We start from the raw sequence: 17,584 nt of genomic DNA on the forward strand, positions 1-17,584 counted from the left end.
GAAAATCCTTGGGGCAGCTAGGTGGTACAGTGGGTAGAGAACTGGCCTTGAAGTTAAGAGAATCTAAGTTCACATGTGACCTCAGACAGTTACTAGCTGTGTGACCCTGGATAAGTCATGTAACCCCAATTGCCTTAAACATCCAGGGCCACCTCTATTAGTTCTGATAACATATCTTACCACTGGACCCAGATGACTCTGGAGGAGAAAGTTGAAGCTAGTGACTTTGCACAGCCCTCCCTCATTTAAATCTAATTCTGTCACAATCTTCTTCAAGAAAAAAGGACAAAAAACAACAAGAACATTCTTACATTACTTTAATGCACAATGGAAATATATCTTAAAGAAAGCTGTTCTTTATTCTTCCCTTCTCCCCATACCCCCATACTAATTAGTACCCTCCCCCCTTGAAGTTACTTTATATATATTTAAAATATATTTCCATATATATATTTAAAATATATTTCCATATATATATATATATATATAAAGTAACTTCAAGTATCTGTTTATCCATTTTAGCCAGGCTAAAATTAGCCTTAGGTGCCCGAACAGGCTGCCCCTCCCCCAGTGCAACTGCTCTCCCTGAAACTGCCCCAGGCACGTAAGCCTCACATGCCCACACCCAGCTCAGTGGGAAGGTACATGAAAGGCCTCAGGCATGTGCCAGCTTCCTCAGCCCAGCCCCCGGCTCCAACCCAGGCTTAGTGCCTGGGCCGGCCTTGGGCCTGGCCCTGGGGGCACCAACAAATTAGCTTGGCGTGCATGGGTGGTCTCGTCTGAGGTTTCTGAGAGGAAAAAGGGCTATATAGCCTGAGGGTTAGAGACATAAGAAGGGAGAGTGAGAAGAGGAAGAGTGAAGGAGAGAGCAGAGGAGTGAAGAGGTACTCTATGGAGAGCAGGCGCAGCTGACAATGAAAGGGGAAGACTGAGAAAGGAGATGCAGCTAGGTGGTTGTAAGTGGCGTTGGCAGTGGCCAGTCACATCCACCATCGAGAGACATGGGAGGAGATTTCACAGTGGCAGGGAGAAAGTTAAAACACAGTCAGGTAGTATTATCCTACTTCTATTCTTATTTCTAAATTGGTTCACCTCAATAAACCCTGTTTTGTTGTTAAATTGAAAGAGGCTAACTAATCTTTTTCTTATCAATTTGGGAGAAACAGTTGGGGGAGATATTTTAAACAGTCGTTATAAACTGGTTTAGGCAGCTAATAGCCAGCTATAGCTTTACCAGCTAAAAGCTTACAGATTAGCAAGCCAGTTAATAATTTCTTTCAGAATTGTGACCATGGCAGGACTTAAGGGACAGTTATAATTTTTCAGATAGCAAGCTATAGTTTTACAGATAGCCAGTCATCCAGAAGCTAACAGATTAGGGTCCAGTTAAAATTTTACAACACAACACACCTAGACAAATACACACATAAACAAACATACACATACATACACACACACACACACATACATAAACACACACATCCCATAAAGTATAAACTCTTTGAAGGCAGGGACATTTCACATTTGTGTTCCTGTTTTCTTCAATAAGTAGTCATCTAATTAACATCTAATTTTTGACCTCTTATGAAGGGAGACTCATTACTTCCTGATACAGCCCATTCTGTTTGAATGGTCTAGAATAATATTTGCACTCTATGTCCTTTAACCTCTGGGCTATAGTTTTCTCAGCTGTAAAATTAGGCGATTGGACTTGATAGCCTCTGAGGTAATTTGCAATTAGAGGTCTTTGGCTTTCATGGGGATCCTAAATCTTGGCTTATATTTAATCTTTACTTGGAAGGTCCTGAAAAATCTTTGCTTTTAAAGTAACATATTCAGTATGTGAAAATATCTGAAAATGAGGGCTTTGGACCAGATGGTCTCTGAGTTCCTTCTATGTCAAACATCCTATGAATCTCTTATTCACTTTATGGATAGTATGAAAGGAGATTGTTTTGTGATAATAATTATTATTACTTATTATTATTATTATTATTATTATTCAGATTTATCTGATGTTAATGTGCAATAACCATTATGAGGCTCAAGATTTCATGATGAGTAGATATGATGCTAAATGATAATTTATTTTCCCAGATTCAATGTCCTCTTTTATTTTCTTCTTTTACTCCATTAATTGTGCTTCCTATCATTTTCGATGAGAAACACTATTTCCTTCACAGCCTTTTAATACATTAGTTTTAAATGGTGCAAGCAGTTCTGATAATTTCATCAAAATGAGCTTTGAATGAAGGAAGCCATGTGGAGAGAGTTTCTCATTCAAATAAAATAGTCAAATAAAGAAGAATACAAAAGGAAGCCAATAACTAAGGTTAATTTAAGCGTGTCTTAGAACTACTTTATTTCAGAATATTGGATAAAAATATTGCCAACTTCGTATTGGCAAAACTACAAATATTACCTATTCAAACAACTATTCAAGCAGTGAGGGATGTAAAATGTGTTTGTTTTAGGAACAGCAGCCATATGTTTCAGTTTGAGGAAGAGGATCAGTTCTTTTAACAGTGTTTTGGAAAAATGAATATTCTTTGTCAAACTAGGTAGCCTAATTTTTGTTGCAGAAAATGTGGTCACTATAATTACAGGTAAATGATACTCATGAAAAAATATCCATCTTACTTAGGGATGCTCCATCATATTTTATAGAATAGGAAGAAAATACATAAATCACCTTTTTCATGTATATATTTTGCCTTTATGGAGAGCCAAAATAATAATTGTCTTTCTGAAGCAAAGCTGAGTTCATAGTAATAAATACTGTGCTTATGTTGGTTTTTTTTTTTGTCTTTATCTTATTTTGTTTTGAATCATAGATCTTGATAATGTGGAAGGCATAGCCGTGGACTGGATTGGAAATAATCTCTATTGGACAAATGATGGCCACAAGAAAACCATCAGCGTAGCCAGACTCCAGAAAGCATCTCAAAGTCGGAAGACTCTCTTAGAGGGAGAGATGTCTCATCCTCGTGGGATTGTTGTTGATCCTGTCAATGGGTATGCAAAGAGTTTACTTCTGTTTTTAACCAATTAGAGATAACTTTTTTCTTTCTTTCTTTCTTTTTGGCAATATATGGGGGCAATGACACATTTAGGACATATTATTTATTTATTTTCTGGTATTCTTCAAGTCTATATCTTGAAGTAGAATGGAAAATGAAGGCCAAATCTCATCAGAAAAATTATGGGTCAAAACACAGGCACTGGAAATAAAAAGATTAATGGTGACATAGTTTTTCTTGACTGACATTTTTTGGAAAGTCACATTACTTTTCAATTTCAGGCTGTGTCTTAGTGATTTAAACAATCAATTCATTCAATTCAAAGTCATGAACAGGACAAAAACTACTAAAAAGGTTTTTCTTTTGTTTGCTTTTTTGTTTTTTAAATGAAATGAACTTTTTTTTGAAATTTGTTCTAAGCAAATAATGTTTTTCATAGACAAAAATTAAGGTTGCATAAGTAGAACACGATGTAATTCAAAATTAGTATAAATGGACTTTAAAAGATATGGCATGAGGGGCAGCTAGGTGGCGCAGTGGATAAAGCACCAGCCCTGGATTCAGGAGGACCTGAGTTCAAATCCAGCCTCAGACACTAAACACTTACTAGCTATGTGACCCTGGGCAAGTCACTTAACCCCTAATTGCCTCTCAAAAAAAAAAAAAGATATGACATGAATATCTCTTGATCATAAGATTTCCCCAACTCTTTTATCCCCAAACAAAACCTTACATGCATAAATATAAGAAAGTATTAAATATAAGAAGTATTCACTTCCTGACAATTCTCTACTTTTTTTTTTTACCTCAATGACTGTAGCACAGTAGCATTATTGTTGTTTTTCCTCTGTGATTTAGGTGTTAGTAACAGATCTTATTGGCCCTAGTAAGCTTCAGGAGTTTCAGAAAGAATGATCTAACCACGGTATGAGGGTTACCATCTGTAAGTCATTCAATAAACCTTTATGAAGTACCAACTATGTGCCAAGCATTTTGCTAAGCACTGAAGATACAAGTGCAAATAAAAACAGACAGCCCTTGCCCTCAAGGAGCTTACAACCTAATAGGGGAAGACAACACACAAAAAGACACTGAAAAGTAGAGGGGTGGTGAAAGGAAGGCAGGGAATGATGGAGAGTTCTCAAAAAGTCCCACAGTATTGTAGCTGATAGGAAATGTAGAGGAAATCAGCACTGAATCCTCATTTTAAATAGAAGCCCTGGAAGCCATGGCTCTTCCCTCTGGTCAAAGGGTCCAATCAGAAGATCAGAACGTACTATTGATGAGATGTGAATACGATTAAGGTTTAATATTTGTGAATAATACAATTTCTCAATGATGAGAAGTTTCCTGAGGAAACTGTAAAGCCAAATTACCAAACCTGTTAGTTCAATCTGGGGCTTTGAAGGAATATCCCAAAGTTCTCCTCTTTCTTTTTCCACAGATACAGGGGACTAGCCCAGCTCCTTAGAGCTTCCAATATTAAATATAAAGAAATTTATATCATTCTAGACTCCCCTTTCCTGTTAGATCTACACACTCTTATTAATACTTTGCTACTTGCCTGTATGTTAAGCATATCCTCTGAGGAGGTTATCAGTTTTGTCTTATCTTGAAATCACGAAATTAAAGAATGTCAAAGTTGGAAAGAAAGTCAAATTATCTTGCCAACTCATCTCACTAATGATCTATACAACATCTTCGAATGGGAGAACCTTCAAGATGGGGAATATATTATCTTCTGTTAAAGTTCACTTTGGTTTTTGAATAGTCCAATATTATTAGCTAATACTATTATCCATTAAGTCAGCTATCCTCACCTCTGTGTTGTCTTCAAATCTGATAACTGGTTCTGGTACCTAGAACTCATTGAGGGTAGTTAGATGCTCTCTTATTTACCCCTTCATTTACCTTGTGTTTCAAATCCCTGCTAACTAATTTTGTTCTGTCCTTCCTAATAAGAAGACAATTCACTTTGGCAAGGAAAAACAGAAGCAAAATAAAAGTTGAATAATCAGTTCTGCTTTCTTTCTATTGTCTGAGATCATCTACATACCTATGCTAAAGAGCAGACCTCTCTCTTCTTCAAGCTTATTTTGCTCAAACATAGCTAAAATGTCCCCTTTTGTTGTGTTCACCATTCATGTCAGCCTCCGCTTGTTGTGAACTTTGCACTCTACCACTATTTTGGATGCATCCCTTCTTATCTTCCTTTCCCTATGTCTTTTATATACCTTTAATTTTTTTTTAAACTAGTTAATGAATTTGCAGGGCCTCCATGCCAATCCCTTTTATAAAGTTATTTTTTTCTTCCTTCTTAATGTTGTGCCATCAAACTTTCATTCTTGGGAGCTTCCCAGGTTTCTTGTACTGAATTTTCAAATAAAATTTTGGGCCCTAGGATCCTACCAACCTTTTCTATGAACTCTTTGAAATCTCTTCTTTGGAAGCCTAGAGTACACAACATTCCACAGGGTTGTATTCTATTACCTACTGCTGGCTAGAACTTTAGAATAAAATATGGGGATAGATGTGTACCAGAAGGTCTGCATTTATTTTGTTTATTGATTTAAAAATTTTTTAAACTTTCAGATATTTCATAATACTACCACCACTCTCCGCAAGCCCCAAACACAGAACCCTGCCTTGAAGGATGATAAATGATAAAGTACTAATTAAGCACACAGTATATTTTAGGCACTGCACCTTAAATTAGTCGGTCAATAAACATTTATTAGCCACCTCCTCTATGTTAGGCATTGTGGTAAGTGCTGGACATACCAAGTTACAAAAAATTCTCTTCATCCTTTAAAAGGGGAGAAAAGATGCAAGTACAATTAAGCTACATAGAGGATAAATTGGAAATAATCCATAGAGGAAGGACACTAGAATTGAGTATTAAGAAAGACTTCCTATAGAAGCTGCAATTTCATTTGGGACATAAAACAAGCCAGGAGACAGGAATGAGGACAGGGAGCATTACAGGTATGGAGAACAGCCAGGGAAAATGCCCCAAGTCAGAACTGAAGTATCTTGTTCAAAAACACCAAGGAGGTCAATATCACTGACTTGTAGATATGGAGGTGGGGTGTAGGGAGAGTGGAAGAGCATGGCACATTATGAAGGGCTTTAAAAGCCAGAAGACTTTATATTTGATCCTAGAAGTAATAGGGAGCCACTGTAGTTTATTGAATAGGAATGATGATATAGTTGAACCTATATTTTAGGAAGATCACTTTGACAACTGAATAGAGAATAGATTAGAGTGGGGTGCGACTTGTGAGAGGGAGATCATAGGAAGTTGTTGCAATAGTCCAGGTGTGAGGGGATGAGAGCTCACACCAGAGTGGTGACAATGTCATACTGTACCTACAGTTTACTACCTCTTATTGGAGAGGAAGAAGATAGTTTCATCAGCTTCTCACTTTATTTTAGAGATGGCACTACTGTTACAATATGGTAAAATGGAAAGAATATTGACCCAGGACTTGGGAGACCCACTTGGCACTGCCATTGACTTTAGACAAATTAGTTTTTCTGCATCAGTTTTCTCAGCTATAAAATGAAGACTTTGCACTAAAAAAAATAAAAGATCCCTTCTAGCCCTAAGATTCTGTGATTCTTTAATTTAACATGGATTCTCCCAGTTATTCCAGAAAGTGATATAACACATGTGCATCAGTCAATTAGTCAACATGGAAGAAAAGAGGGGCAACTAGGTGGTTCAGTGGATAAAGCACCAGCCCTGGATTCAGTAGGATCTGAGGTCAAATCCAGCCTCAGACACCTGACACTAGCTGTGTGACCCTGGGCAAGTCTCTTAAGCCTCGTTGGCCCACAAAACAAAAAAAAAAAAGAAGAAAAGAAAAAAGCACACATTTATTAAATACCTGTCATGTGCCAGGTTGTGGGCTAAGCACTTAAAAAAATATGATCTCATTTAATCCTCTCAAAAACTCTGAGAAAGAGGCGCCGTTATTATACCCATTTTACAGTTGAGGAAACTAAAATAGAAGTAAATTGACAACCCACAGTAAAATAACTGGTAAGTTGTCTGAGGTCCTAGTTGAACTTAGAGCTTTCTGGCTCTGGACACAGTGATCTTTCAATTGTACCATCGAGACTGTCTAGAAACAGGCATTTACTTAGTGCTTACTATATTCCAGGCACTGTGCTAAGCACTAGGGAGACAAATATAAAAGCAAAGCTAGTCACTGCCATAGAGGAGATTACATTCTAATGGAGAGAATCCCCTAATAGAGGAGTGGTGGCCAAGAAAAATGGATTTTAATTTCAAAAATCACTGCATGTAAAGGTTGAGCCAATGGAAATTAGATGAACATGTCTTATCCAGGAGCAGTGAGAGAATTGATTTGATAATAGTTCTGGAGCAGAAAAGGGAGGGGGATGAGGGTGAAAGGTTTAAGTCCTTCTGGGAGGGAAATAAAGAGTGTTTAGATGATAATAGCCTTATGAATTGGGAGGAGAGTCACTCTGGAGAAAGGTTAAGAGAAAGGTTATGGCAGTCTGTGGTTTCAGAAAAGGAATCTCAATATTTCACTAATTTGTCCAGGGTGATCTCTGTTTACCTTCAGTTGTCCAGGTTTAGAAATTGTGCACTGAGGCATTTCATTATAAACTTGATAATGGGGGAAATTATGCTTTATATAATTATATACCTATAACCTCAGTAGACTTCAGTATAAAATTACTTCCTATCTAGGGGATTTATTAAAAGAAATAATTTTGGAATATTTTTAATCTACAGGAAGGTGCAGCTGAATAGTGAAGCTTTATTACATCTTCTATGGCTAACAAATTTTTAGTTGTCTCAACTTTTGCAGCTCTAACACACCCTATGCTTTAGTGAATGGAAGGAAGGAAGTATTTATGACAGTAGTTTCAGAAGTTTAGACTATGCTTTTTATTAGCCACTTAAATGGATCTACATTCTCATGCATATGGATAGTCTATCCAACAGTACAGATTGAAAGCCTTCCACACTGTCTCAACCTATCAATCACTCAATTACAGTTATCCCTTCCACATGATGACTTTCCCCATTGTGGTTTTGATATATGGCAGGTCAGCATAAGAAATTAAATAGGAATTTGGGGGGAGTTTTGTGGAAGCTGCAGATGACATAGTTTAGAAAGTCAAAAATCATAAAATATATTTATATTATTATATAATATCAACCCAAATTTTACAAGATACTGACACCCCAAAAAAGAAAAAAAAATCTAACTTATTATCTGGTGAAAAGGGAGGGCCAAAAATTTTACATGGATTTTCTAGATTGCGGGGACACCACACCACTAACTCCTGTGATGTGGAAGAAATAACTGTAATCAACAAGTCTACCATATGCCTGGCACTTGATTTTTACCTAATACTGTGAGATTTTTGTCTGTGTCCTATAAATGTCACATATGAGGTCCACAGAACATCCACAGGGTCTCTCTCTGGACTTTTCAGTTCATATATTGACAGTTCATTTCTAGAGTATAATTTGGACTATAAGGAGTGAATGAACCAAGAAACCACATATCTAGGAGACATAATAATTATTAATATTAATAAAATATTTCTCACCACTTGATTATGATATTAAATATGATAGAAATGAAGTACTTAAGTTCTTCCAAATTGGTATCTTCTTTTTCAAATATATACTTATGTTCAAATGCTTCAGTACTCTATTTCATGTGATCTCATCAATAAGAATATTCTCTCCAAAAAAAAAAAATTTTCTCTCCAGTGAGAGAGATTACATATAATCCATATTCCATGAAATATGAAATATCTAACCTACTCAACCTGTGGAACTCTTGTCCATTTCCTAACCTAAGTTTACCACAAGGGATCTACCACTCAACAAATTTAGGCCCTTCCTCATATTCTCTTATAGATGCCAGTGAAGTACATAAGCCATTGATCAATTAACTCCTGTTCTCCGTTACGTGAGTGGAAGAACCAAAGAAAAAGCATTTATCTACATGTAAAAAGCATTGTATAAGTGTTTAGTATACAATTTTAAAAGCAAGATAGAACCTATGCTCACATTATAATAGAGGGAGAAAACATGACTGTAAGATATTTCATCTGTAATTACATTGGAAGATCCAGGTCCTTGGGATATAGCTGCCCAGGAGATGGTAATGCATGTTGTTTAATGGAGTGCTTGTCTTGTAGTCCTGAAGACCTGAGTTCAAATCTGACCTCATATACTTACTAGATTTGTAACCTTTGGCAAGTCCTTTAACCTTACTTTCTTTATCTGTAAATCAGGGATAATAATAGTAGTTAACACAGGATCATGAGGATAAAATAACATGGTATTTGTAAAGTGCTTTGTATAGATTAAAGCACTGTATAAATTCTAGCTACTATTTTTATTGATAAAATTTTAGTTTTAATGTTGAACCATTGCAAAGGCTTTGATGATCAGAACTTTCTTTTCTGGAAATTCAGTAGTTGTGACTGTTGAGAAAACAGGGAAAATGGGAACATAAACAGAGGTAAATGGCAGGTAGCATCCCTACCAGTTGCTTCCCAAAAACTGGTTGTGAGCTTGGGCTGTTAGAAGGGTTGGTGACCTGGAGGATGTTCTACTTGTCTCTTTTCTTAGACTCTAGGTTCTGGGCTATCTTCAGTAGGGCTAAATGGGATGGGGAAGTTGAGGCACTGGTAATGATTTGACCTTCCTGGCACATGACATTTCCAGTCTGTCTCTCAGGCAGCACTATTGTTTTGGCTAAATTTTATTTCCTGACAAGTGAGAGGCAGTTGATCCTTACCTGATGGTAGTGGTGGTATGGATGTTACAGACCCCTTTTCCGCAGGGTTACTTCCCAAAATGATAGCTTTAAGGAACAGAATGGGAATAGGCATGATGGTCTGGACATGGGAGGTGATGCTGTCTTTAAGGCTGATGGACTTACCAAAGCATATGACCAATACACTTCTTATTTCTGTCATGCATTTATTTGATTACTTATATTTTTCACCTCGAATACATGAATAAAAGTCATGAGGATTTATTTGGCTCTGATCACAAACAATTCTTTCCTTCCTCCCCACTTTTGCTTCATAGCACTTACTTTTTTTTTTTTAGTGGGGCAATGAGGGTTAAGTGACTTGCCCAGGGTCATACAGATATTAAGTGTCAAGTGTCTGAGGTCGGATTTAAACTCAGGTCCTCCTGAATCTAGGGCCCGTGCTTTATCCAGTGCGCCATCTAGCTGCCCCGCTCATAGCTTTCTTAAATTTAAATATTACCCACCTTCTTCAGGAGGCCCACCCTAGTTGCTCCAGCTGCTAGAACTTTTCCTTTTAAGGTTATATTTCATTTATACTATATGTATCTTGTATGTTCCTATACATATTAAATGTTGTCTCTCCCATTAGAATGTAAACTCTCTGAGGTTAGGGGATAATTTTGCTTTTTCTTTGTACCTCTAGCATTTAATACTCATGCCCAGAAAATAATAAGCTTTTAATAACTGCTTTTTGGTTGATAGATTCTTTCATAAAACAGCACAGAGAAGAAAGATCACATCAAATGAGATCAAATGTGAAGTGCTTTGTAAACCTTTAAGTACTGCATAAATGTTAACTATTACTATATTTGTAGTAGTGGCATAATGTCTAACCACTGACATGTATAGACTTCTTGTAGGAAGCATATTAGAACCTTTAGAAGTTAAACACAAATCAGAAGGAAGAAAAAGTAATTTCAGTGGATAGTGGATAAAGAACTGGCCTCAAAGACCTGGGTTCAAATACTGCTTTTAACACATACTAGTTAAGGGACCCTGGATAAGTCACTTGATGTCTCAGTGATCTAGACATATTTATTATGTGTGTAAAATATTTAAATTGTAGACACTTTTAAGCAGGTAATTCATAATATTTGAATTTCAGCAGTGGCAAGGTAGATTCAAGACTATAGGTTGCAGTCCAGAATATCAATCAACCTTTTGCCAATGTTTCCAAATTTAAACCTATCAACCAATGAAATGTCCCTATTAATTTCACTATTTGAAGAAAATCCAAAGGAGAGAAAGATGTTTATCAACAGCATCATGGTTGTCTTTGAACAGTTGTGATTCTGCCATTTGGGGATCATGGAAAGCATACTCAAAAATCCAAAAAGCTACCACCCAAGAAGCTAAGCAGCTTTTGGGGGCCCACAGAAAAAGGAATAGTTGTGTAGGATCCATGTACATAATAGACATTCTTGGAGACAGCAGTCTAATAGGAGGACAGTGGAGAGGGCTGAATTAAAACTTATAATTGAATTAATAACTCAAGGCCTTTCACATGACCTTAAAACAATGCATGGGGGGTGTTTTTGACCCTCCCCATGAGAGAACTGGGACAGAAGCCCATGGGTTTTTCTCTCTTCCTTGTAGCTTACACAAAAGATTTTTTTTTAAGATAGCTGCTTTCATTTGAGATTGAAATGAAGCTCAAAATCTCAAGGTCAGTTAACCCGCTGTTATTAAAGTTGTGTGCCGCTAAATCATCCTCTGTGGGTTTGGGGGTAGTAATAAGCAGCAATAAAACACAGATAATTTGCATCAGGAAGACAAATTAGACCTGCCCAAACAAACCCAGTATGACTATGCCCTTTAGAACAAAGACAATCCAATTGCCTACGTTAAAAAAAATAATAATTCATGTGAGATTAAATAAAGTCTGGAGTAGGTCATTAACTGTGTCCTGGATTCTCATGTCAGTCAATCTGCTTTTTAATCACATAATTGATTATATTCTCAATGTTGAGAACAACACTTAAAAACCTGTCACTAAACCTTGAAAAAAAGAAGTCATTTCCTAGACAAAGTATTCTTCTGAGACTTTGTCTATACCAAGGGAAATAGAGAGTTGACAGTTTTCTGTCAATTTTACCCTTGCCCTCAACCAACCCAGATCATTTTTTTTGCCTTTACATAGCCAGATGGACTGTCTACATTGATTAGATTTAGCAGGTAATTGCCAAGGCTCTACTTCCCTAGGCACTTTATTGACAGTGGCCTTGGATTATGAATAAGCATATAGAAAAAGACCAGATTGACATTTTTTTATGTTATAACCTCTGATGAAGACCTTTTTTGGTTAGGTGTCTGATTAAAATAATGTTTTTATGCTCTTATTTGTCATTTCTTAGATGGATGTATTGGACAGACTGGGAGGAGGATGAAATAGATGACAGCGTGGGAAGAATTGAGAAGGCCTGGATGGATGGCTTCAATCGACAGATTTTTGTGACTTCAAAGATGCTGTGGCCAAATGGTTTAACTCTGGACTCTCACACCAACACATTGTACTGGTGTGATGCCTATTATGATCATATTGAAAAAGTGTTTTTGAATGGAACTAACAGGAAGGTAAAGGACAAATGCTGCTGTTTTTACCCACAGGCTTTTCCTTTCCCAGAGCCTTGTTGTGTTGTGTTAAAAATACTTTCAAGTTTATTTTTACCCCTCTGAGGTTGCTGCCAATAGTCTCTGCGGGGTAGCCAAAGTCGGCTGAGCTGAAAGCAGTGCAGCTGGCACTCACCTCCAGGAGACCAGGCGCAGCTCTCTGCAGTATGCCAAGGATTTTTTTTAAGCTTTCAGGACATCAGAGTTGTTTTAAAACCCAGTTTCCCTGTATTACAGGAAATATGCTATGACTGTGCCACTTGACTGCATACTCAAAGATCTTTAGCATTTACAGCTGGCATTTTAACCCACATCAAATGACAAAGTAATTATGGAGCATTTGTTCAAATGGAGAACATAATGCAGTCAAAGCTAACGTCCTAATGAAAGGGTTTAACATAGGGGTACAAACTAACTTATGGCATGAATGTGCTGAGCTCTTGGCCAACTGGCTTAAATGAAGGCTGTCTCTTACCTCTCCTGGTAGAGTCATTGTCTGTTGAGCCAAAAGGTGGTGAATTTGATAGGTTATAAGCTTGACTCTCCCTTGTTTAGAAGGGTGATTAAAATGATTATTGCAGTATTGGGGGTAGGAAGCAAGGGTAAAATAAACACAGGCACAAAGTCACCCCGGTATTCTCATTTTTAACACCTTAATCCCACATGACAACATAGACAGCAACCATCTTCCATCTAAATGATAGGATGTGAGTTATATTTTAAATTAAGAAGATCCTCCACAATTTGTTTCCCATATCTCAAACCTCTTGTCATTCCACGGAATCTTGTTTGCATGTAGGAACTCCACTAATTAGTTAAGTCAGTTTTACTTATTGTTTTATATTAGCAATAATTCAGGTAACAAATGCTTATTTCACACAGAAGGATAGCAACATGTATACAATGTTATACATAGTAGTCACTCAATAAATGCTTGTTCACTTTAATATTATACCATAGCATAGCACTTTGATGAATGTCTCCTTTTGAGCTTATTTACACATTCAAATTGAATTAGAGATTGGCAAGTATCAGATAAGTCTTGGGGAAAAGGACTTTTGTCAGTGCTCTGAAGTTAACTAAGTCAAAGATAGGTATTTTGCGTCTAGATTACCCATACATTTCCTTCATTTTCTGATTAGAGATATGACTCACTTCTTTCCTGACCCTGGTGTAACAGGATTTGACTGGTTCAGATAAAAAGCTTGCATTAATTTTGCCACACCCTGATATCTTCTTTTGTTTTTGAAATTTTAATGAAACATATTAATACAATTAGTATAATAATCAAGCACTGCTATTTACCTGACTTTTAACTAGTAATTCATGTTCTTGTATCAAAATTAATGCTGTGTTACAACTCATGATCCAAGGAATAGAAATTTTGTTAAAGGAGCCTCAGCAAGGATAGTGATATTTTCTTCAATAAGGGTTAATAGTTTTCAGTGGAAATTCTACCTCTTTGCTCCCATCATTAATTTGTGTTTGGTAAAAGCCCAAATGAATTATCAGAGTTCTTGGTTAGTTCAGAAGTATACATAAGTTTTCTAATTGCACAGCTGTCTACAGATGGATAAAGGGAAGATCCAGTTCTTCATTTATTTAGAACACCACATGTGTCAGAGATACTTGTGGTATAAAGAACCCAGGGTGCCTTTGGGAATGTTTTGACTCAAGCACATTAATTACTCTGACTCCATCCACTGAGTTGGGGAGTGGGAGGTGGTACATGGTTAGAATAAAAATATCCTTTTGTTGAATAGCCCAGTTGGGCAACAGCAACTTCCCCTTATAACTATGTTGACTGAAAAAAATATATATATAAAAATATACAAAAATTCATTATAAAAAAGAATAATGAATAAACTTTATTCTAAAATGAGTATATGACAAAATTCTAAAGTCCCACAGTGAATATTTCCTAGTGCCACTTACCTTCCCAATATGAGGGTTTTTTTCACAGCAGTTTCTTCCATGGGAAATTCCCACCAAGTCTAGTTGCATACAAGTCTCACAAAATGCATTCTTAGCCACAATCCTGCTTCCTTATCAGTCATGTCCAAAGATGTCTTCAGCTGGTGTTTTCTCCTAGCCTGTGATCTCTTCCAGCCCTTTAAAATATCTATAGCTCTCTTTTGGAAATTGTGATATACATAATGGAAGAATAATAGTTTCTCTTTTAGTTTAGTTGAAGACCAGGAGTCCATTCTACTCCATTCTAGGATATCTCACTAGGGGTTTCTTCTTATTGAGATATATCTTGTCTGTTTATCCACATATATTGAGACTTAACCAAGGACTGAAGTGATAAACCCTGTCTTCAAGATAACTCAATTCCTGCCTGGTGCTACATAAAATTCAGTCAATACTTATTAAGCATTCATTAAAAAAAAAAAAAGAAAACATTTGTTAAGCACCTACTTTGTGCTAGATTCAGTGCTAAAATGGGAAGAGAAAAATCCCTGATTTTAAGAAACTCACCCTATAATGGGGAGACAACAAGCAAACAAATACATATTTTTTAAAACTATGTATAAGATAAATAGGAAATAAATCCCAGAAGGAAGGCATAGAATTAAGAAGTTATTGAAAAGATTTCCTATAAAACAAAGATGGACAATAAGTGGCTTTCAGCCTACGTGTGACCCACAACATTGTCCAGTGTAACCTGAACCAGATTAAAATGTAATTGCTAAATATTTAACAAAATAAATAAAAATACAATAATACATGGATAATATATATGTGTGGTTCTCTAAGTCAATACACAGTCTCCAAGGATACTTATATATGGTTTATTAGCCTCCATTCTTTTTTGAGTTTAATACCAATCCTGTAGAAGGTGGGGTTTGGGTGGGGATTTGAAGGAAATCAGGGTATTCAGGAAACAGAGATGAGGAAAGAGAGCATTCCAGGCATGGGAGATAGCCAGAAAAAAATGCCTAGAGCTGAGTGACAGAATATCTGGTTTGTGGAACAGTAAGTATTTTAGTGTCTTTGAATCAAAGAATTCATGGAAGGGAATAAGTGAAAGGAGTGTGTGTGTGTGTGTGTGTGTGTGTGTGTGTGTGTGTGTGTGAGTGTGTGTGAGTGTGTGTCATGTGTATAGGGGCAGGAGACTGAAGTGATTGGGTAACATGGTTAGAGATACCATGGCCAAATGGGGAGGGAGGTGGATTAAAATGGTGAGAGACTTGGGGCAGGCAAACCCCACCAATGGGCTATTGCAATAGTCCAGGCATGAGATGATGAGAGCCTGCACCAGAGTGGTTACAATGTTTGAGGAGAAAAAGAGGTATATTTGAGAGATGTTGTAAAAAGTGAATCGACAAGCCTTGGCACAAGGTTAGATTTTGTAATGATGGATAGTGAAGAATCTAGAATGACACCTAGGTTGCCAGCCTTGGGAACTTGAAGGATTCTGGTGCCCTTGATGGTAACAGGAAGTTTGGAAGGGTGAAGGTAGAAGGAAAGATAACAAGTTTAATTGTGGACATGTTGATTTTAAGAAGTCTTTTGGACATCTGGTTTGAGATTTCTGAATGTCATCTGCAAATGTGGTTGGAGTAGGATAGGTATATTTGAGAATCATCAGCATAAAGACTACCAAGCAAAGTAATTTAAGAGAGAGAATAGAAGAGGTCCCAGTACAGAGCCCAGAGGGACACCTAGGCTTAGAGGGAAGTCTATTTTGCTGGAACCACCTGGGAGTGGTTCCAGCAAAGTAGACTGAAAAGGAGTAGTTGTGTAGGTAAGAGAGCCAGGAGAGAGAGGTACCCCAAAAATCAAGAGAAAAGGGAGTAGTAAGGACATGAAGGTGATGAATAGTGCCAAATCTACACGGTGGTCAATAAGAATGAGAATTAAGAAAAGGTCATTGGGATTGGCAATAAGAGTAACTCAGGAATGAAGAGTTTCTAATGAATGATGAGGTTAGAAGCCAGATTGTTATGGGTTAAGAAGAGTGTGAGAGGGGCAGCTAGGTGGCACAGTGGATAAAGCACTGGCCCTGGATTCAGGAGTACCTGAGTTCAAATCCGGCCTCAGACACTTAACACTTACTAGCTGTGTGACTCTGGGCAAGTCACTTAACCCCAATTGCCCCACCCCCCCAAAAAAAAAAGAGTGTGAGAGGAAAGAAAGTAGAGGGACCTATTCAATTTATTGTTGTTTGTCCTTTGTTCTTGAAGAGCACCATTACAAATGGGTGATGCCATGACTTGAAGTGAATTGCATTTAAGTGAGGGAGAGCGGTGAAAGGTCCCCAATATCATTCTCTCCTCCAGAGCCATCTGGGCCAAGTGGCAAGATATGCAATAGGATTGCTGGAGATGGCCCCAGATTTTTTAAGGCAATTAGGGTTAAGTGACTTGCTCAGGGTCACACAGCTAGCATTTGTCTGAGGTGAGATTTGAACTCAGGTCCTCCCAACTTCAGGGACAGTGCTCTATCTACTGTATCACCTAGGGGCCCCAGTCAATTTTTATTTATTTATTTTTTTGGTGAGGCAATTGGGGTTAAGTGACTTGCCTAGGGTCGCATAGCTAGTAAGTGTAAAGTGTCTGAGGTTGGATTTGAACTCAGGTCCTCCTGAATCCAGGGCCGGTGCTCTATCCACTGCACCACCTAGCTGCCCCATGCCCCAGTCAATTTGATAAATATTTAATAGGTGATGACTATTCCTTGCAGAATACTAGATTAGATAACTGGGACTAGGAAAGCTATTAAATTGAGATAAAACATAGATCGCTAACCTCTTAAAGCATATAGTCTACAAGGGGACAAATGAAAAATACCCAAATAATTATGGTACAAATTAACAAATGCTAAGTGTGTATGAGAGGCACAAGTTTTACCTTGTGAAAATCTAAGGACAAAAAAGTTGTTAGTTATAAAAAAAAGGAAGTTTTGGTGGGGAAAAGGAGATCAGAGAAAGCTCCATCTAGGAGGTAGCATTTGGTAGTTTAGCTTTAAAGAATGGGTAGATAATTTAATAGATAGAGAGGTATGGCATATAGAGAAAGGTAGAAAATGAAGAAAGACTGTGGCACTTATCTTAATTGTAAATAGGGCAACTGAAAGCTCCCCTTATGCCTAATGCCTTTGCTATTGCTTGACATAAATTTCCAATGC

The 17,584-nt window shown here is 37.2% G+C and overlaps 1 protein-coding gene across 1 annotated transcript in view; it reads left to right on the forward strand.

Annotated features, from left to right (window-relative positions):
- The window catches only part of LRP1B (LDL receptor related protein 1B), a 2,279,180-nt gene that overhangs the window by 1,265,573 nt on the left and 996,023 nt on the right, over nt 1–17,584 (forward strand). Inside the window, 2 exon segments of the mRNA XM_043994810.1 lie at nt 2,835–3,015; nt 12,196–12,415. Of these exon segments, the coding sequence (XP_043850745.1) occupies nt 2,835–3,015; nt 12,196–12,415 (401 nt within the window).

This window comes from Dromiciops gliroides, chromosome 3, assembly GCF_019393635.1.
Source record: "Dromiciops gliroides isolate mDroGli1 chromosome 3, mDroGli1.pri, whole genome shotgun sequence".
Taxonomy (NCBI): Eukaryota; Metazoa; Chordata; class Mammalia; order Microbiotheria; family Microbiotheriidae; genus Dromiciops; species Dromiciops gliroides.